At 52.4% G+C, this 24,481-nt stretch overlaps 1 protein-coding gene across 1 annotated transcript in view; it reads left to right on the top strand.

Annotated features, from left to right (window-relative positions):
• LOC146036330 (uncharacterized) overlaps nt 1-24,481 on the top strand; it is a 97,496-nt gene that overhangs the window by 61,764 nt on the left and 11,251 nt on the right. The window contains exons 13-14 of the mRNA XM_083160277.1: nt 20,512-20,567; nt 20,661-20,771. Of these exons, the coding sequence (XP_083016403.1) occupies nt 20,512-20,567; nt 20,661-20,771 (167 nt within the window). The remainder of the gene's footprint in view (nt 1-20,511; nt 20,568-20,660; nt 20,772-24,481) is intronic.

The following is a 24,481-nucleotide window of genomic DNA, read 5'->3' as shown; positions in this document are numbered from 1 at the left end:
CGGGTCAGGTCACACAGAGACAGCCGGGGTATAGTACAGGAAAGGTCAGGTCACACAGAGACAGCCGGGGTATAGTACAAGACGGGTCAGGTCACACAGAGACAGCCGGGGTATAGTACAAGACAGGTCAGGTCACACAGAGACAGCCGGGGTATAGTACAAGACAGGTCACACAGAGACAGCTGGGGTATAGTATAAGACAGGTCAGGTCACACAGAGACAGCCGGGGTATAGTACAAGACAGGTCACACAGAGACAGCCGGGGTATAGTACAAGACAGGTCAGATCACACAGAGACAGCCGGGGTATAGTACAAGACAGGTCAGGTCACACAGAGACAGCCGGGGTATAGTACAAGACGGGTCACACAGAGACAGCCGGGGTATAGTACATGACAGGTCAGGTCACAAAGAGACAGCCGGGGTATAGTACAAGACAGGCCAGGTCACACAGAGACAGCCGGGGTATAGTACAAGACGGGTCAGGTCACACAGAGACAGCCATGGTATAGTACAAGACCGGTCACACAGAGACAGCCGGGGTATAGTACAAGACAGGTCAGGTCACACAGAGACAGCCGGGGTATAGTACAAGACAGGCCAGGTCACACAGAGACAGCCGGGGTATAGTACAAGACGGGTCAGGTCACACAGAGACAGCCGGGGTATAGTACAGGAAAGGTCAGGTCACACAGAGACAGCCGGGGTATAGTACAAGACGGGTCAGGTCACACAGAGACAGCCGGGGTATAGTACAAGACAGGTCAGGTCACACAGAGACAGCCGGGGTATAGTACAAGACAGGTCACACAGAGACAGCCGGGGTATAGTATAAGACAGGTCAGGTCACACAGAGACAGCCGGGGTATAGTACAAGACAGGTCACACAGAGACAGCCGGGGTATAGTACAAGACAGGTCAGATCACACAGAGACAGCCGGGGTATAGTACAAGACAGGTCAGGTCACACAGAGACAGCCGGGGTATAGTACAAGACGGGTCAGGTCACACAGAGACAGCCGGGTATAGTACAAGACAGGTCAGGTCACACAGAGACAGCCGGGTATAGTATAAGACAGGTCAGGTCACGCAGAGACTGCCGGGTATAGTATAAGACAGGTCAGGTCACGCAGAGACAGCCGGGGTATAGTATAAGACAGGTCAGGTCACGCAGAGACAGCCGGGGTATAGTATAAGACAGGTCAGGTCACACAGAGACAGCCGGGGTATAGTATAAGACAGGTCAGGTCACACAGAGACAGCCGGGGTATAGTATAAGACAGGTCAGGTCACACAGAGACAGCCGGGGTATAGTACAAGACAGGTCAGGTCACACAGAGACAGCCGGGGTATAGTATAAGACAGGTCAGGTCACGAAGAGACAGCCGGGGTATAGTATAAGACAGGTCAGGTCACGAAGAGCCAGCCGGGGTATAGTATAAGACAGGTCAGGTCACACAGAGACAGCCGGGGTATAGTACAAGACAGGTCAGGTCACACAGAGACAGCCGGGGTATAGTACAAGACGGGTCACACAGAGACAGCCGGGGTATAGTACATGACAGGTCAGGTCACACAGAGACAGCCGGGGTATAGTACAAGACAGGCCAGGTCACACAGAGACAGCCGGGGTATAGTACAAGACGGGTCAGGTCACACAGAGACAGCCATGGTATAGTACAAGACAGGTCACACACAGACAGCCGGGGTATAGTACAAGACAGGTCAGGTCACACAGAGACAGCCGGGGTATAGTACAAGACGGGTCAGGTCACACAGAGACAGCCGGGGTATAGTACAGGAAAGGTCAGGTCACACAGAGACAGCCGGGGTTTAGTACAAGACGGGTCAGGTCACACAGAGACAGCCGGGGTATAGTACAAGACAGGTCAGGTCACACAGAGACAGCCGGGGTATAGTACAAGACAGGTCACACAGAGACAGCCGGGGTATAGTATAAGACAGGTCAGGTCACACAGAGACAGCCGGGGTATAGTACAAGACAGGTCACACAGAGACAGCCGGGGTATAGTACAAGACAGGTCAGATCACACAGAGACAGCCGGGGTATAGTACAAGACAGGTCAGGTCACACAGAGACAGCCGGGGTATAGTACAAGACGGGTCAGGTCACACAGAGACAGCCGGGTATAGTACAAGACAGGTCAGGTCACACAGAGACAGCCGGGGTATAGTATAAGACAAGTCAGGTCACGCAGAGACAGCCGGGGTATAGTATAAGACAGGTCAGGTCACGCAGAGACTGCCGGGTATAGTATAAGACAGGTCAGGTCACGCAGAGACAGCCGGGGTATAGTATAAGACAGGTCAGGTCACGCAGAGACAGCCGGGGTATAGTATAAGACAGGTCAGGTCACACAGAGACAGCCGGGGTATAGTATAAGACAGGTCAGGTCACACAGAGACAGCCGGGGTATAGTATAAGACAGGTCAGGTCACACAGAGACAGCCGGGGTATAGTACAAGACAGGTCAGGTCACACAGAGACAGCCGGGGTATAGTATAAGACAGGTCAGGTCACGAAGAGACAGCCGGGGTATAGTATAAGACAGGTCAGGTCACGAAGAGACAGCCGGGGTATAGTATAAGACAGGTCAGGTCACACAGAGACAGCCGGGGTATAGTACAAGACAGGTCAGGTCACACAGAGACAGCCGGGGTATAGTACAAGACAGGTCAGGTCACGCAGAGACAGCCGGTGTATAGTACAAGACAGGTCAGGTCACGCAGAGACAGCCGGGGTATAGTACAAGACAGGTCAGGTCACACAGAGACAGCCGGGGTATAGTACAAGACAGGTCAGGTCACGCAGAGACAGCCGGGGTATAGTACAAGACAGGTCAGGTCACGCAGAGACAGCCGGGGTATATTACAAGACAGGTCAGGTCACGCAGAGACAGCCGGGGTATAGTACAAGACAGGTCAGGTCACGCAGAGACAGCCGGGGTATAGTACAAGACAGGACAGGTCACACAGAGACAGCCGGGGTATAGTACAAGACAGGACAGGTCACACAGAGACAGCCGGGGTATAGTACAAGACAGGTTAGGTCACACAGAGACAGCCGGGGTATAGTACAAGACAGGACAGGTCACACAGAGACAGCCGGGGTATAGTACAAGACAGGTCACACAGAGACAGCCGGGGTATAGTACAAGACAGGTCAGGTCACACAGAGACAGCCGGGGTATAGTACAAGACAAGTCACACAGAGACAGCCGGGGTATAGTACAAGACAGGTCAGGTCACACAGAGACAGCCGGGGTATAGTACAAGACAGGTCAGGTCACACAGAGACAGCCGGGGTATAGTACAAGACAGGTCACACAGAGACAGCCGGGGTATAGTACAAGACAGGTCAGGTCACACAGAGACAGCCGGGGTATAGTACAAGACGGGTCAGGTCACACAGAGACAGCCGGGGTATAGTACAAGACAGGTCAGGTCACACAGAGACAGCCGGGATATAGTACAAGACAGGACAGGTCACACAGAGACAGCCGGGGTATAGTATAAGACAGGTCAGGTCACACAGAGACAGCCGGGGTATAGTACAAGACAGGTCAGGTCACACAGAGACAGCCGGGGTATAGTACAAGACAGGTCAGGTCACACAGAGACAGCCGGGGTATAGTATAAGACAGATCACACAGAGACAGCCGGGGTATAGTACAAGACAGATCACACAGACACAGCCGGGGTATAGTACAAGACAGGTCAGGTCACACAGAGACAGCCGGGGTATAGTACAAGACAGGTCAGGTCACACAGAGACAGCCGGGGTATAGTATAAGACAGGTCAGGTCACACAGAGACAGCCGGGGTATAGTACAAGACAGGTCAGGTCAGACAGAGACAGCCGTGATATAGTACAAGACAAGTCACACAGAGACAGCCGGGGTATAGTACAAGACAGGTCAGGTCACACAGAGAAAGCCGGGGTATAGTACAAGACAGGTCACACAGAGACAGCCGGGGTTAAGTACAAGACAGGTCACACAGAGACAGCCGGGGTATAGTATAAGACAGGTCAGGTCACACAGAGACAGCCGGGGTATAGTACAAGACAGGTCACACAGAGACAGCCGGGGTATAGTACAAGACAGGTCAGATCACACAGAGACAGCCGGGGTATAGTACAAGACAGGTCAGGTCACACAGAGACAGCCGGGGTATAGTACAAGACGGGTCAGGTCACACAGAGACAGCCGGGTATAGTACAAGACAGGTCAGGTCACTGTCACACAGAGACAGCCGGGGTATAGTATAAGACAAGTCAGGTCACGCAGAGACAGCCGGGGTATAGTATAAGACAGGTCAGGTCACGCAGAGACTGCCGGGTATAGTATAAGACAGGTCAGGTCACGCAGAGACAGCCGGGGTATAGTATAAGACAGGTCAGGTCACGCAGAGACAGCCGGGGTATAGTATAAGACAGGTCAGGTCACACAGAGACAGCCGGGGTATAGTATAAGACAGGTCAGGTCACACAGAGACAGCCGGGTATAGTATAAGACAGGTCAGGTCACACAGAGACAGCCGGGGTATAGTACAAGACAGGTCAGGTCACACAGAGACAGCCGGGGTATAGTATAAGACAGGTCAGGTCACGAAGAGACAGCCGGGTATAGTATAAGACAGGTCAGGTCACGAAGAGACAGCCGGGGTATAGTATAAGACAGGTCAGGTCACACAGAGACAGCCGGGGTATAGTACAAGACAGGTCAGGTCACACAGAGACAGCCGGGGTATAGTACAAGACAGGTCAGGTCACGCAGAGACAGCCGGGGTATAGTACAAGACAGGTCAGGTCACGCAGAGACAGCCGGGGTATAGTACAAGACAGGTCAGGTCACACAGAGACAGCCGGGGTATAGTACAAGACAGGTCAGGTCACGCAGAGACAGCCGGGGTATAGTACAAGACAGGTCAGGTCACGCAGAGACAGCCGGGGTATATTACAAGACAGGTCAGGTCACGCAGAGACAGCCGGGGTATAGTACAAGACAGGTCAGGTCACGCAGAGACAGCCGGGTATAGTACAAGACAGGACAGGTCACACAGAGACAGCCGGGGTATAGTACAAGACAGGATCAGGTCACACAGAGACAGCCGGGGTATAGTACAAGACAGGTCAGGTCACACAGAGACAGCCGGGGTATAGTACAAGACAGGACAGGTCACACAGAGACAGCCGGGGTATAGTACAAGACAGGTCACACAGAGACAGCCGGGGTATAGTACAAGACAGGTCAGGTCACACAGAGACAGCCGGGGTATAGTACAAGACAAGTCACACAGAGACAGCCGGGGTATAGTACAAGACAGGTCAGGTCATACAGAGACAGCCGGGGTATAGTACAAGACAGGTCAGGTCACACAGAGACAGCCGGGGTATAGTACAAGACGGGTCAGGTCACACAGAGACAGCCGGGGTATAGTACAAGACAGGTCAGGTCACACAGAGACAGCCGGGATATAGTACAAGACAGACAGGTCACACAGAGACAGCCGGGGTATAGTATAAGACAGGTCAGGTCACACAGAGACAGCCGGGGTATAGTACAAGACAGGTCAGGTCACACAGAGACAGCCGGGGTATAGTACAAGACAGGTCAGGTCACACAGAGACAGCCGGGGTATAGTATAAGACAGATCAGGTCACACAGAGACAGCCGGGTATAGTACAAGACAGGTGAGGTCACACAGAGACAGCTGGGGTATAGTACAAGACAGGTGAGGTCACACAGAGACAGCCGGGGTATAGTACAAGACAGGTCACACAGACACAGCCGGGGTATAGTACAAGACAGGTCAGGTCACACAGAGACAGCCAGGGTATAGTACAAGACCGGTCACACAGAGACAGCCGGGGTATAGTACAAGACAGGTCAGGTCACACAGAGAAAGCCGGGGTATAGTACAAGACAGGTCACACAGAGACAGCCGGGGTTAAGTACAAGACAGGTCACACAGAGACAGCCGGGGTATAGTACAAGACAGGTCAGGTCACACAGAGACAGCCGGGGTATAGTATAAGACAGGTCAGGTCACACAGAGACAGCCGGGGTATAGTATAAGACAGGTCAGGTCACGAAGAGACAGCCGGGGTATAGTATAAGACAGGTCAGGTCACACAGAGACAGCCGGGGTATAGTACAAGACAGGTCAGGTCACACAGAGACAGCCGGGGTATAGTACAAGACAGGTCAGGTCACGCAGAGACAGCCGGGGTATAGTACAAGACAGGTCAGGTCACGCAGAGACAGACGGGGTATAGTACAAGACAGGTCAGGTCACACAGAGACAGCCGGGGTATAGTATAAGACAGAATCACACAGAGACAGCCGGGGTATAGTACAAGACAGGTCACACAGACACAGCCGGGGTATAGTACAAGACAGGTCAGGTCACACAGAGACAGCCGGGGTATAGTACAAGACAGGTCAGGTCACACAGAGACAGCCGGGGTATAGTATAAGACAGGTCAGGTCACACAGAGACAGCCGGGGTATAGTACAAGACAGGTCAGGTCAGACAGAGACAGCCGTGATATAGTACAAGACAAGTCACACAGAGACAGCCGGGGTATAGTACAAGACAGGTCAGGTCACACAGAGAAAGCCGGGGTATAGTACAAGACAGTCAGGTCACACAGAGACAGCCGGGGTATAGTATAAGACAGTCAGGTCACACAGAGACAGCCGGGGTATAGTACAAGACAGGTCAGGTCACACAGAGACAGCCGGGGTATAGTACAAGACAGGTCAGGTCACACAGAGACAGCCGGGGTATAGTATAAGACAGATCACACAGAGACAGCCGGGGTATAGTACAAGACAGGTCACACAGACACAGCCGGGGTATAGTACAAGACAGGTCAGGTCACACAGAGACAGCCGGGGTATAGTACAAGACAGGTCAGGTCACACAGAGACAGCCGTGGTATAGTAAAGACAGGTCAGGTCACACAGAGACAGCCGGGGTATAGTACAAGACAGGTCAGGTCAGACAGAGACAGCCGTGGTATAGTACAAGACAAGTCACACAGAGACAGCCGGGGTATAGTACAAGACAGGTCAGGTCACACAGAGACAGCCGGGGTATAGTACAAGACAGGTCACACAGAGACAGCCGGGGTTAAGTACAAGACAGGTCACACAGAGACAGCCGGGGTATAGTACAAGACAGGTCAGGTCACACAGAGACAGCCGGGGTATAGTATAAGACAGGTCAGGTCACACAGAGACAGCCGGGGTATAGTACAAGACAGGTTAGGTCACAAAGAGACAGCCGGGGTATAGTACAAGACAGGTCAGGTCACGCAGAGACAGCCGGGGTATAGTACAAGACAGGTCAGGTCACACCGAGACAGCCGGGGTATAGTACAAGACAGGTCACACAGAGACAGCCGGGGTATAGTACAAGACAGGTCAGGTCACGCAGAGACAGCCGGGGTATAGTACAAGACAGGTCAGGTCACACAGAGACAGCCGGGGTATAGTACAAGACAGGTCACACAGAGACAGCCGGGGTATAGTACAAGACAGGTCACACAGAGACAGCCGGGGTTAAGTACAAGACAGGTCACACAGAGACAGCCGGGGTATAGTACAAGACAGGTCAGGTCACACAGAGACAGCCGGGGTATAGTATAAGACAGGTCAGGTCACACAGAGACAGCCGGGGTATAGTACAAGACAGGTCAGGTCACAAAGAGACAGCCGGGGTATAGTACAAGACAGGTCAGGTCACGCAGAGACAGCCGGGGTATAGTACAAGACAGGTCAGGTCACACCGAGACAGCCGGGGTATAGTACAAGACAGGTCACACAGAGACAGCCGGGGTATAGTACAAGACCGGTCACACAGAGACAGCCATGGTATAGTACAAGACAGGTCACACACAGACAGCCGGGGTATAGTACAAGACAGGTCAGGTCACACAGAGACAGCCGGGGTATAGTACAAGACGGGTCAGGTCACACAGAGACAACCGGGGTATAGTACAGGAAAGGTCAGGTCACACAGAGACAGCCGGGGTATAGTACAAGACGGGTCAGGTCACACAGAGACAGCCGGGGTATAGTACAAGACAGGTCAGGTCACACAGAGACAGCCGGGGTATAGTACAAGACAGGTCACACAGAGACAGCCGGGGTATAGTATAAGACAGGTCAGGTCACACAGAGACAGCCGGGGTATAGTACAAGACAGGTCACACAGAGACAGCCGGGGTATAGTACAAGACAGGTCAGATCACACAGAGACAGCCGGGGTATAGTACAAGACAGGTCAGGTCACACAGAGACAGCCGGGGTATAGTACAAGACGGGTCAGGTCACACAGAGACAGCCGGGTATAGTACAAGACAGGTCAGGTCACACAGAGACAGCCGGGGTATAGTATAAGACAAGTCAGGTCACGCAGAGACAGCCGGGGTATAGTATAAGACAGGTCAGGTCACGCAGAGACTGCCGGGTATAGTATAAGACAGGTCAGGTCACGCAGAGACAGCCGGGGTATAGTATAAGACAGGTCAGGTCACGCAGAGACAGCCGGGGTATAGTATAAGACAGGTCAGGTCACACAGAGACAGCCGGGGTATAGTATAAGACAGGTCAGGTCACACAGAGACAGCCGGGGTATAGTATAAGACAGGTCAGGTCACACAGAGGACAGCCGGGGTATAGTACAAGACAGGTCAGGTCACACAGAGACAGCCGGGGTATAGTATAAGACAGGTCAGGTCACGAAGAGACAGCCGGGGTATAGTATAAGACAGGTCAGGTCACGAAGAGACAGCCGGGGTATAGTATAAGACAGGTCAGGTCACACAGAGACAGCCGGGGTATAGTACAAGACAGGTCAGGTCACACAGAGACAGCCGGGGTATAGTACAAGACAGGTCAGGTCACGCAGAGACAGCCGGTGTATAGTACAAGACAGGTCAGGTCACGCAGAGACAGCCGGGGTATAGTACAAGACAGGTCAGGTCACACAGAGACAGCCGGGGTATAGTACAAGACAGGTCAGGTCACGCAGAGACAGCCGGGGTATAGTACAAGACAGGTCAGGTCACGCAGAGACAGCCGGGGTATATTACAAGACAGGTCAGGTCACGCAGAGACAGCCGGGGTATAGTACAAGACAGGTCAGGTCACGCAGAGACAGCCGGGGTATAGTACAAGACAGGACAGGTCACACAGAGACAGCCGGGGTATAGTACAAGACAGGACAGGTCACACAGAGACAGCCGGGGTATAGTACAAGACAGGTTAGGTCACACAGAGACAGCCGGGGTATAGTACAAGACAGGACAGGTCACACAGAGACAGCCGGGGTATAGTACAAGACAGGTCACACAGAGACAGCCGGGGTATAGTACAAGACAGGTCAGGTCACACAGAGACAGCCGGGGTATAGTACAAGACAAGTCACACAGAGACAGCCGGGGTATAGTACAAGACAGGTCAGGTCACACAGAGACAGCCGGGGTATAGTACAAGACAGGTCAGGTCACACAGAGACAGCCGGGGTATAGTACAAGACAGGTCACACAGAGACAGCCGGGGTATAGTACAAGACAGGTCAGGTCACACAGAGACAGCCGGGGTATAGTACAAGACGGGTCAGGTCACACAGAGACAGCCGGGGTATAGTACAAGACAGGTCAGGTCACACAGAGACAGCCGGGATATAGTACAAGACAGGACAGGTCACACAGAGACAGCCGGGGTATAGTATAAGACAGGTCAGGTCACACAGAGACAGCCGGGGTATAGTACAAGACAGGTCAGGTCACACAGAGACAGCCGGGGTATAGTACATGACAGGTCAGGTCACACAGAGACAGCCGGGGTATAGTATAAGACAGATCACACAGAGACAGCCGGGGTATAGTACAAGACAGATCACACAGACACAGCCGGGGTATAGTACAAGACAGGTCAGGTCACACAGAGACAGCCGGGGTATAGTACAAGACAGGTCAGGTCACACAGAGACAGCCGGGGTATAGTATAAGACAGGTCAGGTCACACAGAGACAGCCGGGGTATAGTACAAGACAGGTCAGGTCAGACAGAGACAGCCGTGATATAGTACAAGACAAGTCACACAGAGACAGCCGGGGTATAGTACAAGACAGGTCAGGTCACACAGAGAAAGCCGGGGTATAGTACAAGACAGGTCACACAGAGACAGCCGGGGTTAAGTACAAGACAGGTCACACAGAGACAGCCGGGGTATAGTATAAGACAGGTCAGGTCACACAGAGACAGCCGGGGTATAGTACAAGACAGGTCACACAGAGACAGCCGGGGTATAGTACAAGACAGGTCAGATCACACAGAGACAGCCGGGGTATAGTACAAGACAGGTCAGGTCACACAGAGACAGCCGGGGTATAGTACAAGACGGGTCAGGTCACACAGAGACAGCCGGGTATAGTACAAGACAGGTCAGGTCACACAGAGACAGCCGGGGTATAGTATAAGACAAGTCAGGTCACGCAGAGACAGCCGGGGTATAGTATAAGACAGGTCAGGTCACGCAGAGACTGCCGGGTATAGTATAAGACAGGTCAGGTCACGCAGAGACAGCCGGGGTATAGTATAAGACAGGTCAGGTCACGCAGAGACAGCCGGGGTATAGTATAAGACAGGTCAGGTCACACAGAGACAGCCGGGGTATAGTATAAGACAGGTCAGGTCACACAGAGACAGCCGGGGTATAGTATAAGACAGGTCAGGTCACACAGAGACAGCCGGGGTATAGTACAAGACAGGTCAGGTCACACAGAGACAGCCGGGGTATAGTATAAGACAGGTCAGGTCACGAAGAGACAGCCGGGGTATAGTATAAGACAGGTCAGGTCACGAAGAGACAGCCGGGGTATAGTATAAGACAGGTCAGGTCACACAGAGACAGCCGGGGTATAGTACAAGACAGGTCAGGTCACACAGAGACAGCCGGGGTATAGTACAAGACAGGTCAGGTCACGCAGAGACAGCCGGGGTATAGTACAAGACAGGTCAGGTCACGCAGAGACAGCCGGGGTATAGTACAAGACAGGTCAGGTCACACAGAGACAGCCGGGGTATAGTACAAGACAGGTCAGGTCACGCAGAGACAGCCGGGGTATAGTACAAGACAGGTCAGGTCACGCAGAGACAGCCGGGGTATATTACAAGACAGGTCAGGTCACGCAGAGACAGCCGGGGTATAGTACAAGACAGGTCAGGTCACGCAGAGACAGCCGGGGTATAGTACAAGACAGGACAGGTCACACAGAGACAGCCGGGGTATAGTACAAGACAGGACAGGTCACACAGAGACAGCCGGGGTATAGTACAAGACAGGTCAGGTCACACAGAGACAGCCGGGGTATAGTACAAGACAGGACAGGTCACACAGAGACAGCCGGGGTATAGTACAAGACAGGTCACACAGAGACAGCCGGGGTATAGTACAAGACAGGTCAGGTCACACAGAGACAGCCGGGGTATAGTACAAGACAAGTCACACAGAGACAGCCGGGGTATAGTACAAGACAGGTCAGGTCATACAGAGACAGCCGGGGTATAGTACAAGACAGGTCAGGTCACACAGAGACAGCCGGGGTATAGTACAAGACGGGTCAGGTCACACAGAGACAGCCGGGGTATAGTACAAGACAGGTCAGGTCACACAGAGACAGCCGGGATATAGTACAAGACAGGACAGGTCACACAGAGACAGCCGGGGTATAGTATAAGACAGGTCAGGTCACACAGAGACAGCCGGGGTATAGTACAAGACAGGTCAGGTCACACAGAGACAGCCGGGGTATAGTACAAGACAGGTCAGGTCACACAGAGACAGCCGGGGTATAGTATAAGACAGATCAGGTCACACAGAGACAGCCGGGGTATAGTACAAGACAGGTGAGGTCACACAGAGACAGCTGGGGTATAGTACAAGACAGGTGAGGTCACACAGAGACAGCCGGGGTATAGTACAAGACAGGTCACACAGACACAGCCGGGGTATAGTACAAGACAGGTCAGGTCACACAGAGACAGCCAGGGTATAGTACAAGACCGGTCACACAGAGACAGCCGGGGTATAGTACAAGACAGGTCAGGTCACACAGAGAAAGCCGGGGTATAGTACAAGACAGGTCACACAGAGACAGCCGGGGTTAAGTACAAGACAGGTCACACAGAGACAGCCGGGGTATAGTACAAGACAGGTCAGGTCACACAGAGACAGCCGGGGTATAGTATAAGACAGGTCAGGTCACACAGAGACAGCCGGGGTATAGTATAAGACAGGTCAGGTCACGAAGAGACAGCCGGGGTATAGTATAAGACAGGTCAGGTCACACAGAGACAGCCGGGGTATAGTACAAGACAGGTCAGGTCACACAGAGACAGCCGGGGTATAGTACAAGACAGGTCAGGTCACGCAGAGACAGCCGGGGTATAGTACAAGACAGGTCAGGTCACGCAGAGACAGACGGGGTATAGTACAAGACAGGTCAGGTCACACAGAGACAGCCGGGGTATAGTATAAGACAGATCACACAGAGACAGCCGGGGTATAGTACAAGACAGGTCACACAGACACAACCGGGGTATAGTACAAGACAGGTCAGGTCACACAGAGACAGCCGGGGTATAGTACAAGACAGGTCAGGTCACACAGAGACAGCCGGGGTATAGTATAAGACAGGTCAGGTCACACAGAGACAGCCGGGGTATAGTACAAGACAGGTCAGGTCAGACAGAGACAGCCGTGATATAGTACAAGACAAGTCACACAGAGACAGCCGGGGTATAGTACAAGACAGGTCAGGTCACACAGAGAAAGCCGGGGTATAGTACAAGACAGGTCACACAGAGACAGCCGGGGTTAAGTACAAGACAGGTCACACAGAGACAGCCGGGGTATAGTACAAGACAGGTCAGGTCACACAGAGACAGCCGGGGTATAGTATAAGACAGGTCAGGTCACACAGAGACAGCCGGGGTATAGTATAAGACAGGTCAGGTCACGAAGAGACAGCCGGGGTATAGTATAAGACAGGTCAGGTCACACAGAGACAGCCGGGGTATAGTACAAGACAGGTCAGGTCACACAGAGACAGCCGGGGTATAGTACAAGACAGGTCAGGTCACGCAGAGACAGCCGGGGTATAGTACAAGACAGGTCAGGTCACGCAGAGACAGCCGGGGTATATTACAAGACAGGTCAGGTCACTCAGAGACATCCGGGGTATAGTACAAGACAGGTCAGGTCACGCAGAGACAGCCGGGGTATAGTACAAGACAGGACAGGTCACACAGAGACAGCCGGGGTATAGTACAAGACAGGACAGGTCACACAGAGACAGCCGGGGTATAGTACAAGACAGGTCACACAGAGACAGCCGGGGTATAGTACAAGACAGGTCAGGTCACACAGAGACAGCCGGGGTATAGTACAAGACAGGTCAGGTCATACAGAGACAGCCGGGGTATAGTACAAGACAGGTCAGGTCACACAGAGACAGCCGGGGTATAGTACAAGACAGGTCACACAGAGACAGCCGGGGTATAGTACAAGACTGGTTAGGTCACACAGAGACAGCCGGGGTATAGTACAGGACAGGTGAGGTCACGCAGAGACAGCCGGGGTATAGTACAAGACAGGTCAGGTCACACAGAGACAGCCGGGGTATAGTACAAGACAGGACAGGTCACACAGAGACAGCCGGGGTATAGTACAAGACAGGTCACACAGAGACAGCCGGGATATAGTACAAGACAGGACAGGTCACACAGAGACAGCCGGGGTATAGTACAAGACAGGTCACACAGAGACAGCCGGGGTATAGTATAAGACAGGTCAGGTCACACAGAGACAGCCGGGGTATAGTATAAGACAGGTCAGGTCACACAGAGACAGCCGGGGTATAGTACAAGACAGGTCAGGTCACACAGAGACAGCCGGGGTATAGTACAAGACAGGTCAGGTCACACAGAGACAGCCGGGGTATAGTATAAGACAGATCACACAGAGACAGCCGGGGTATAGTACAAGACAGGTCACACAGACACAGCCGGGGTATAGTACAAGACAGGTCAGGTCACACAGAGACAGCCGGGGTATAGTACAAGACAGGTCAGGTCACACAGAGACAGCCGTGGTATAGTATAAGACAGGTCAGGTCACACAGAGACAGCCGGGGTATAGTACAAGACAGGTCAGGTCAGACAGAGACAGCCGTGGTATAGTACAAGACAAGTCACACAGAGACAGCCGGGGTATAGTACAAGACAGGTCACACAGAGACAGCCGGGGTTAAGTACAAGACAGGTCACACAGAGACAGCCGGGGTATAGTACAAGACAGGTCAGGTCACACAGAGACAGCCGGGGTATAGTATAAGACAGGTCAGGTCACACAGAGACAGCCGGGGTATAGTACAAGACAGGTTAGGTCACAAAGAGACAGCCGGGGTATAGTACAAGACAGGTCAGGTCACGCAGAGACAGCCGGGGTATAGTACAAGACAGGTCACACAGAGACAGCCGGGGTATAGTACAAGACAGGTCAGGTCACGCAGAGACAGCCGGGGTATAGTACAAGACAGGTCAGGTCACACCGAGACAGCCGGGGTATAGTACAAGACAGGTCACACAGAGACAGCCGGGGTATAGTACAAGACAGGTCACACAGAGACAGCCGGGGTTAAGTACAAGACAGGTCACACAGAGACAGCCGGGGTATAGTACAAGACAGGTCAGGTCACACAGAGACAGCCGGGGTATAGTATAAGACAGGTCAGGTCACACAGAGACAGCCGGGGTATAGTACAAGACAGGTCAGGTCACAAAGAGACAGCCGGGGTATAGTACAAGACAGGTCAGGTCACGCAGAGACAGCCGGGGTATAGTACAAGACAGGTCAGGTCACACCGAGACAGCCGGGGTATAGTACAAGACAGGTCACACAGAGACAGCCGGGGTATAGTACAAGACAGGTCAGGTCACACAGAGACAGCCGGGGTATAGTACAAGACAAGTCACACAGAGACAGCCAGGGTATAGTACAAGACAGGTCAGGTCACACAGAGACAGCCGGGGTATAGTATAAGACAGGTCAGGTCACACAGAGACAGCCGGGGTATAGTACAAGACAGGTCAGGTCACACAGCGACAGCCGGGGTATAGTACAAGACAGGTCAGGTCACGCAGAGACAGCCGGGGTATAGTACAAGACAGGTCAGGTCACACAGAGACAGCCGGGGTATAGTACAAGACAGGTCAGGTCACACAGAGACAGCCGGGGTATAGTACAAGACAGGTCAGGTCACACAGAGACAGCCGGGGTATAGTACAAGACAGGTCACACAGAGACAGCCGGGGTATAGTACAAGACAGGTCACACAGAGACAGCCGGGGTATAGTACAAGACAGGTCAGGCCACACAGAGACAGCCGGGGTATAGTACAAGACCGGTCAGGTCACACAGAGACAGCTGGGGTATAGTACAAGACAGGTCACACAGAGACAGCCGGGGTATAGTACAAGACAGGTCAGGTCACACAGAGACAGCCGGGGTATAGTACAAGACAGGTCAGGTCACACAGAGACAGCCGGGGTATAGTACAAGACAGGTCACACAGAGACAGCCGGGGTATAGTACAAGACAGGTCACACAGAGACAGCCGGGGTATAGTACAAGACAGGTCAGGCCACACAGAGACAGCCGGGGTATAGTACAAGACCGGTCAGGTCACACAGAGACAGCCGGGGAACAAGACAGGGTGGGACAGTGCAGAACACACCTATCTGGGAGGCAGTGGTGTAACAATAGAGGGTGCAGGGGATGCAGTTGCTATGGGGCCCGGCGGCTGGGGGGGCCCGGGGCCAAGGCCAAGCAAACATCCCCTGCACCCTTTTAATTTTTTAAGTAATGCTGCGGCGGTGGCAGGCAGACAGCGCCGCTGTCCAGCGCAGCACTGTCAAGGCGGTAGTCCGTCCAGACTCCAGCTAGTCTGTCATGGGGCTTAATGTCACTTTCTAGTAGTGACCAGCCCCAGCGCGACGTACAGAAGCGCCTGGGGGGGGGGGGGGGTGTACACAGCGGCCAGTCCTGCTCTCTCTCCCCCTCTTTCTTCTCTGCTCTTTTCCTACTGCACGTTTCTCTCAGCCCAAACTATCACTCCACCTGTCTCTCTGCCCCTAGTCCTCTCTCCTACCCATGCTTCCTCCCTCTCTCTTTCCTCCATCTCCCCTCTCTCTCTCTCTCTGTCTGTCTCTCTCTGTCTGTCTCTCTCTGTCTGTCTCTCTCTGTCTGTCTCTCTCTGTCTGTCTCTCTCTGTCTGTCTCTCTCTGTCTGTCTCTCTCTCTCTCTCTCTCTAGCCCTGTCTCTTCCCAACACCCTCTCTGACAGTCTATCTCTCCAACTCTACCCTGCACTGTTGCTCTCCTGACACCCTCTCTCCCTCTATCTTCTGGCACAATTGCCCCCCCCAACTCCCACGCCCCACGCATGCGGGGGGGGGGGGTCCAAGATTTTGCTATGGGGCCCACATCATTCTAGTTACGCCTCTGCTGGGAGGTACAGTGCGGATCACGAATCTGGGAGGTACAGTGCAGAGCGTGCCTATATGGGAGGTACAGTGCAGAGCGTGCCTATCTGGGAGGGACAGTGCAGAGCGCTCCTATATGGGAGGTACAGTGCAGAGCGCACCTATCTGGGAGGGACAGTGCAGAGCGTGCCTATCTGGGAGGTACAGTGCAGAGCGCCCCTATATGGGAGGTACAGTGCAGAACGCGCCTATCTGGGAGGGACAGGGCAGAGAGCTTCTACCTGGAAGGTACAGTGCAGAACGTGCCTATATGGGAGGTACAGTGCAGAGCGCTTCTATCTGGTAGGGACAGTGCAGAATGCACCTATCTGGGGAGGGGGGGGGGACAGTGCAGAGCATGCTGATCAGGGAGGGACAGTGCAGAGCACACCTATCTGGAAGGTACAGTGCAGAGCACCTATCTGGGAGGTACAGTGCAGAGCGCACGTATCTGGGTGGGACAGTGCAGAGCGCCTATCTGGGAGGTACAGTGCAGAGCACACCTATCTGGAAAGTACAGTGCAGAGCGCGCCTATCTGGGAGGGACTGGGTAGAGCGCACGTATCTGGGAGGTACAGTGCAGAGCGCACCTATCTGGGAGGGACAGTGCAGAGCGCCCCTATCTGGGAGGGACAGTGCAGAGCGTGACTATCTGGGAGGGACAGTGCAGAGCGCCCCTATATGGGAGGTACAGTGCCGAACGCGCCTATCTGGTAGGGACAGGGCAGAGCGCTTCTATCTGGGAGGTACAGTGCAGAACGCGCCTATCTGGGAGAGACAGGGCAGAGCGCTTCTATCTGGTAGGTACAGTGCAGAACGCACCTATCTGGGGGGGGGGGGACAGTGCAGAGCGTGCCTATATGGGAGGTACAGTGCAGAGCGCGCCTATCTGGGAGGGACAGGGCAGAGTGCGCTTATCTGGGAGGTACAGTGCAGAGCGCTTCTGTCTGGTAGGGACAGTGCAGAACGCACCTATCTGGGGGGACGGGGGACAGTACAGAGCGTGCTGATCAGGGAGGGACAGTGCAGAGCGCCTATCTGGAAGGTACAGTGCAGAGCACCTATCTGGGAGGTACAGTGCAGAGCGCGCCTATTTGGGAGGGACAGGGCAGAGCGCCTATCTGGGAGGGACAGTGCATAGCACACCTATCTGGAAGGTACAGTGCAGAGCGCGCCTATCTGGGAGGGACTGGGTAGAGCGCACCTATCTGGGTGGGACAGTGCAGAGCGTCTATCTTGGAGGTACAGTGCAGAGCACGCCTATCTGGGAGGTACAGTGCGGAGCACGCCTATCTGGGAGGTACAGTGCATAGCACCTATCTGGGAGGGACAGTGCAGAGTGCACCTATCAGGGAGGGACAGTGCAGAGCGCTCCTATCTGGGAGGGACAGGGCAGAGCGCCTATCTGGGAGGGTCAGTGCAGAGCGCGCCTATCTGGGAGGGTCAGTGCAGAGCGCGCCTATCTGGGAGGGACAGTGCAGAGCGTGCCTATCTGGGAGGGACAGTGCAGAGCACTCCTATATGGGAGGTACAGTGCAGAGCGCACCTATCTGGGAGGGACAGTGCAGAGCGCCCCTATCTGGGAGGTACAGTGCAGAGCGTGCCTATCTGGGAGGGACAGTGCAGAGCGCCCCTATATGGGAGGTACAGTGCAGAACGCGCCTATCTGGGAGGGACAGGGCAGAGAGCTTCTACCTGGTAGGTACAGTGCAGAACGTGCCTATCTGGGAGGTACAGTGCAGAGCGCTTCTATCTGGTAGGGACAGTGCAGAATGCACCTATCTGGGGGGGGGGGGGGACAGTGCAGAGCGTGCTGATCAGGGAGGGACAGTGCAGAGCACACCTATCTGGAAGGTACAGTGCAGAGCAGCTGTCTGGGAGGTACAGTGCAGAGCGCACGTATCTGGGTGGGACAGTGCAGAGCGCCTATCTGGGAGGTACAGTGCAGAGCACACCTATCTGGAATGTACAGTGCAGAGCGCGCCTATCTGGGAGGGACTGGGTAGAGCGCACGTATCTGGGTGGGAGAGTGCAGAGCGCCTATCTGGGAGGTACAGTGCAGAGCACGCCTATCTGGGAGGTACAGTGCAGAGTGCACCTATCAGGGAGGGACAGTGCAGAGCGCTCCTATCTGGGAGGTACAGTGCAGAGCGCACCTATCTGGAACTAGAAGGGTCAGTGCAGAGCGCGCCTATCTGGGAGGGGCAGTGCAGAATGCACCTATCTGGGAGGGACAGGGCAGAGCGCCTATCTGGGAGGGTCACTGCAGAGCGCGCCTATCTGGAAGGGTCAGTGCAGAGCGCGCCTATCTGGGAGGGTCAGTGCAGAGCACGCCTATCTGGGAGGGTCAGTGCAGAGCGCGCCTATCTGGGAGGGTCAGTGCAGAGCGCGCCTATCTGGGAGGGACAGTGCAGAGCGCTCCTATATGGGAGGTACAGTGCAGAGCGCACCTATCTGGGAGGGACAGTGCAGAGCGCCCCTATCTGGGAGGGACAGTGCAGAGCGTGACTATCTGGGAGGGACAGTGCAGAGCGCCCCTATATGGGAGGTACAGTGCCGAACGCGCCTATCTGGTAGGGACAGGGCAGAGCGCTTCTATCTGGGAGGTACAGTGCAGAACGCGCCTATCTGGGAGAGACAGGGCAGAGCGCTTCTATCTGGTAGGGACAGTGCAGAACGCACCTATCTGGGGGGGGATAGTGCAGAGCGTGCCTATCTGGGAGGGACAGTGCAGAGCTCACCTATCTGGAAGGGTCAGTGCAGAGCATGCCTATCTGGGAGGGACAGGGCATAGTGCGCTTATCTGGGAGGTACAGTGCAGAGCGCTTCTATCTGGTAGGGACAGTGCATAACGCACCCATCTGGGGGGGGGGGGGGGGCAGTGCAGAGCGTGCTGATCAGGGAGGGACAGTGCAGAGCACACCTATCTGCAAGGTACAGTGCAGAGCACCTATCTGGGAGGTACAGTGCAGAGCGCGCCTATCTGGGAGGGACAGGGCAGAGCGCCTATCTGGAAGGGACAGTGCAGAGCACACCTATCTGGAAGGTACAGTGCAGAGCGCGCCTATCTGGGAGGGACTGGGTAGAGCGCACCTATCTGGGTGGGACAGTGCAGAGCGCCTATCTGGGAGGTACAGTGCAGAGCACTCCTATCTGGGAGGTACAGTGCAGAGCGCCTATCTGGGAGGGACAGTGCAGAGCGCGCCTATCTGGGAGGGACAGTGCAGAGCACGCCTATCTGGGAGGGACTGGGTAGAGCGCACCTATCTGGGAGGTACAGTGCAGAGCGCGCCTATCTGGGAGGTACAGTGCAGAGCACTCCTATCTGGGAGGTACAGTGCAGAGCGCCTATCTGGGAGGGACAGTGCAGAGAGCGCCTATCTGGGAGGGACAGTGCAGAGCGCGCCTATCTGGGAGGTACAGTGCAGAGCGCGCTTATCTGGGAGGTACAGTGCAGAGCACTCCTATCTGGGAGGTACAGTGCAGAGCGCCTATCTGGGAGGGACAGTGCAGAGCGCGCCTATCTGGGAGGGACAGTGCAGAGCACGCCTATCTGGGAGGGACAGTGCAGAGCGTGCCTAGGGGAGGTCAGAATGGGACATAAGGGCAACACGAACTAGACACTGCACTTGGTCTTGTATGTTCCTTACCTACTAGAGCAGGGCTGGGCAACAGCGGCCCTCCAAGCATGCCTTGCAACAGTTTCAGAATGGCCACATAGCAAAACTAATGCAAAGCATCCTGGGATGTGTAGTTCATCAACATCTGGAGGGCCACTGTTGCCCAGCCCTGTACTAGAGGAACGCAATGGCAAAAGGAGTGATAGCAGCAAGTGTCTCCCTATATGACTGACCATTACTCCTCACTCTCGCTCCTCCTCTCTTGTCAGGTTTCCTACAGCCATGCCAGTGACACTATACGAAAGTACTATGTCCATATGCCCAGGTAGGATGTCAGCCATGTGGATCCCATCCCCCATGTTCTTCCCTGTGCCCTGGACACATTCATATGCCAGACATCTCTGTGTTTCCTCCCTAGAACCACTCGTAAAAGTGTCAGCCGCGCTCCGCCTGTGGGACAAGACTACAATAGCGGCATTTATCTGTGAGGAATGCCCCTATAAGAAATATTCATCATGCAACCTATTCTGTAAGTAGCATAACCCCTGTGTTACGTAGGATGAAGGGCACTGAGGGGCCGATGCTGGATCTGAAAGGGGGTGTGGCCATGGGTAGAGGGGCGTGGTTACCGGTAAAGGGGTGTGGCCACATCCCCTTTCCAGTACTTTCAATTGTGAGTCAGAGACCCAGAAAAAAGGTACAAAGTCCTTTTTCGGCTGACACAGCCCCCCCACCCCCAAAACAAATGGTATGCTAGTGACAGTAAGAAGGTTGACAGTCAATGGGTCGACTACTATTGGTCAACAGGCCATAGGTCGACACATGAAAAAGGTTGGCATACCTTCGGTCGGCATGGTCAAAGGGCCGACACAGGCAATAAATCCACATGGAAAAGGTCGACACAAAAAAGTTGACATGAGGTTTTCACAGTTTTTGTTGCCTTTGTCGACATGGGCACGGCATAATGTCCTGCTCCGTTTAGTACACTAATAATCCAGCTCTATGTCCATTTGGATGTATGAAAAAACACACTCCTCCCTGTCTGACCTATTGACCCAGACAGGGAGGAGCCCAGGCACAGGCCACACCCAGGCCCCCTACTCTAATACGCCCCTGTCTAACCGTCACGTTTGGGGATTTCTGTCTGTGGAAACAGGAGGGAGAATTACTGACCCAGCAACATTAACTCACCTGTGCATGATTAACCCCTTCCTGACAGAGCTAGTTTTTGCGTTCCTGACAGAGCCATTTTTTTCAAATCTGACATGTCTCACTTAAGTGGGGATAACTTTTTTTTGCTTTTACTTATCCCAGTGATTTTGAGATTGTTTTTTCGTGACACATTGTACTTCAAATTAGTGGTAAATTTGGGTCGATACAGTCTGTGTTTTTTTGTGAAAAATACCAAAATGTCGTGAAAAAATGGAAAATTTAGCGATTTGCAAAATGTTAAATTTTCTGCTTGTGAGACAAATAATCATACCACTCAAAATAGTTAATAACTAACATAGACCATATGTCTACTTTATATTTCCATCATTATTTCAACTTCCTTTTAATTTTTTTGGACACTAGGAGGCTTACAATATGAATAGCAAATTCTCAAATTTTCAAGAAAATTTCAAACACTGATTTTTTTAGGGACCAGTTCAGTTCTGATGTGACTTTGAGGGACTTGTATGTGAGACACCCCCATAAATGATGCCATTTCAAAAACTGCACCCCTCACAGTATTCAAAACAGCATTTTGGAAGTTTGTTAACCCTTTAGGTGTTTCACAGGAATTAAAACAAAGTGTAGGTGAAATTTCAAAATTTCATTTTTTTTGCAGATTTGCAATTTTAATACATTTTTCTAAGGAACACAGTACATTTTACTAGAGAAATGTGACTAAAAATTGATTCCCCCAATTCTTTTGTTTTCATAAATATCCTATATGTGGCCCTAGTGTGCACGTTGACCAAACCACAGGCTTCATAATAGAAGGAGCACCTACTTGATTTTGGAGACTCCTTTTTATGAGATTATTTTTTAGGCACCATGTAGGTTTCTAGGCACCATAAGATGCTAAAATTTAGGAACCCCCCACAAGTGACCCCATTTTGCAAACTACACCCCTCAGGGAATTCATCTAGGGGTATAGTGTACATTTCAAACCCCCAGGGGTTTCACCAATTGTGGTACAACTGGGCAGTGAAAATGAAAAATTAAATTTTTTACACAAAAATGCAGTTCTGGCTCAAAATTTTTCATTTTCAGAAGGAATGAAGGAGACAAAGCACCCCAAAATCTGTGCCCCAATTTCTCCCGAGTACGGCAATGCCTCACATGTGACCAAAAAATACCAGTTGGGTGCATGGCAGGACTCAGAAGGGAAGGAGTGATTTTTGGATTTTGCAGCTCAGATTCTGGTGGAATTTTGGTGGGTGCTATGTCGCATTAGCAAGACCCCCCCAAGCACCAATACAGTGGAACCCCCCCACAAGTCACCCCATTTTGCAAACTACACCCCTCAGGGAATTCATCTAGGGGTATAGTGTACATTTCAAACCCCCAGGGGTTTCACCAATTTTGATACAAGTGGGCAGTGAAAATGAAAAATTACATTTTTTTACACAAAAATGCAGTTCTGGCTCAAAATTTTTCATTTTCAGAAGGTATGAAGGAGAAAAAGCACCCCAAAATCTGTGCCCCAATTTCTCCCGAGTACGGCAATGCCTCACATGTGACCAAAAAATACCAGTTGGGTGCATGGCAGGACTCAGAAGGGAAGGAGTGATTTTTGGATTTTGCAGCACAGATTTTGGTGGAATGAATGGTGGGTGCTATGTTGCACCAATACAGTGGAACCCCCCCACAAGTCACCCCATTTTGCAAAGTACACCCCTCAGGGAATTCATCTAGGGGTATAGTGTACATTTCAAACCCCCAGGGGTTTCACCAATTTTGATACAAGTGGGCAGTGAACATGAAAAATTACATTTTTTTACACAAAAATGCAGTTCTGGCTCAAAATTTTTAATTTTCAGAAGGTATGAAGGAGAAAAAGCACCCCAAAATCTGTGCCCCAATTTCTCCCGAGTACGGCAATGCCTCACATGTGACCAAAAAATACCAGTTGGGTGCATGGCAGGACTCAGAAGGGAAGGAGTGATTTTTGGATTTTGCAGCTCAGATTCTGGTGGAATTTTGGTGGGTGCTATGTCGCATTAGCAAGACCCCCCAAGCACCAATACAGTGGAACCCCCCCACAAGTCACCCCATTTTGCAAACTACACCCCTCAGGGAATTCATCTAGGGGTATAGTGTACATTTCAAACCCCCAGGGGTTTCACCAATTTTGATACAAGTGGGCAGTGAACATGAAAAATTACATTTTTTTACACAAAAATGCAGTTCTGGCTCAAAATTTTTAATTTTCAGAAGGTATGAAGGAGAAAAAGCACCCCAAAATCTGTGCCCCAATTTCTCCCGAGTACGGCAATGCCTCACATGTGACCAAAAAATACCAGTTGGGTGCATGGCAGGACTCAGAAGGGAAGGAGTGATTTTTGGATTTTGCAGCTCAGATTCTGGTGGAATTTTGGTGGGTGCTATGTCGCATTAGCAAGACCCCCCAAGCACCAATACAGTGGAACCCCCCCACAAGTCACCCCATTTTGCAAACTACACCCCTCAGGGAATTCATCTAGGGGTATAGTGTACATTTCAAACCCCCAGGGGTTTCACCAATTTTGATACAAGTGGGCAGTGAACATGAAAAATTACATTTTTTTACACAAAAATGCAGTTCTGGCTCAAAATTTTTCATTTTCAGAAGGTATGAAGGAGAAAAAGCACCCCAAAATCTGTGCCCCAATTTCTCCCGAGTACGGCAATGCCTCACATGTGACCAAAAAATACCAGTTGGGTGCATGGCAGGACTCAGAAGGGAAGGAGTGATTTTTTGGATTTTGCAGCTCAGATTCTGGTGGAATTTTGGTGGGTGCTATGTCGCATTAGCAAGACCCCCCAAGCACCAATACAGTGGAACCCCCCCACAAGTCACCCCATTTTGCAAACTACACCCCTCAGGGAATTCATCTAGGGGTATAGTGTACATTTCAAACCCCCAGGGGTTTCACCAATTTTGATACAAGTGGGCAGTGAACATGAAAAATTACATTTTTTTACACAAAAATGCAGTTCTGGCTCAAAATTTTTCATTTTCAGAAGGTATGAAGGAGAAAAAGCACCCCA

The sequence above is a fragment of the Crinia signifera genome, chromosome 9, assembly GCF_055691185.1.
Source record: "Crinia signifera chromosome 9, ASM5569118v1, whole genome shotgun sequence".
Taxonomy (NCBI): Eukaryota; Metazoa; Chordata; class Amphibia; order Anura; family Myobatrachidae; genus Crinia; species Crinia signifera.
Note: the sequence above shows the minus strand (reverse complement) of the source record. Positions and strands in the feature narration are given on the sequence as shown.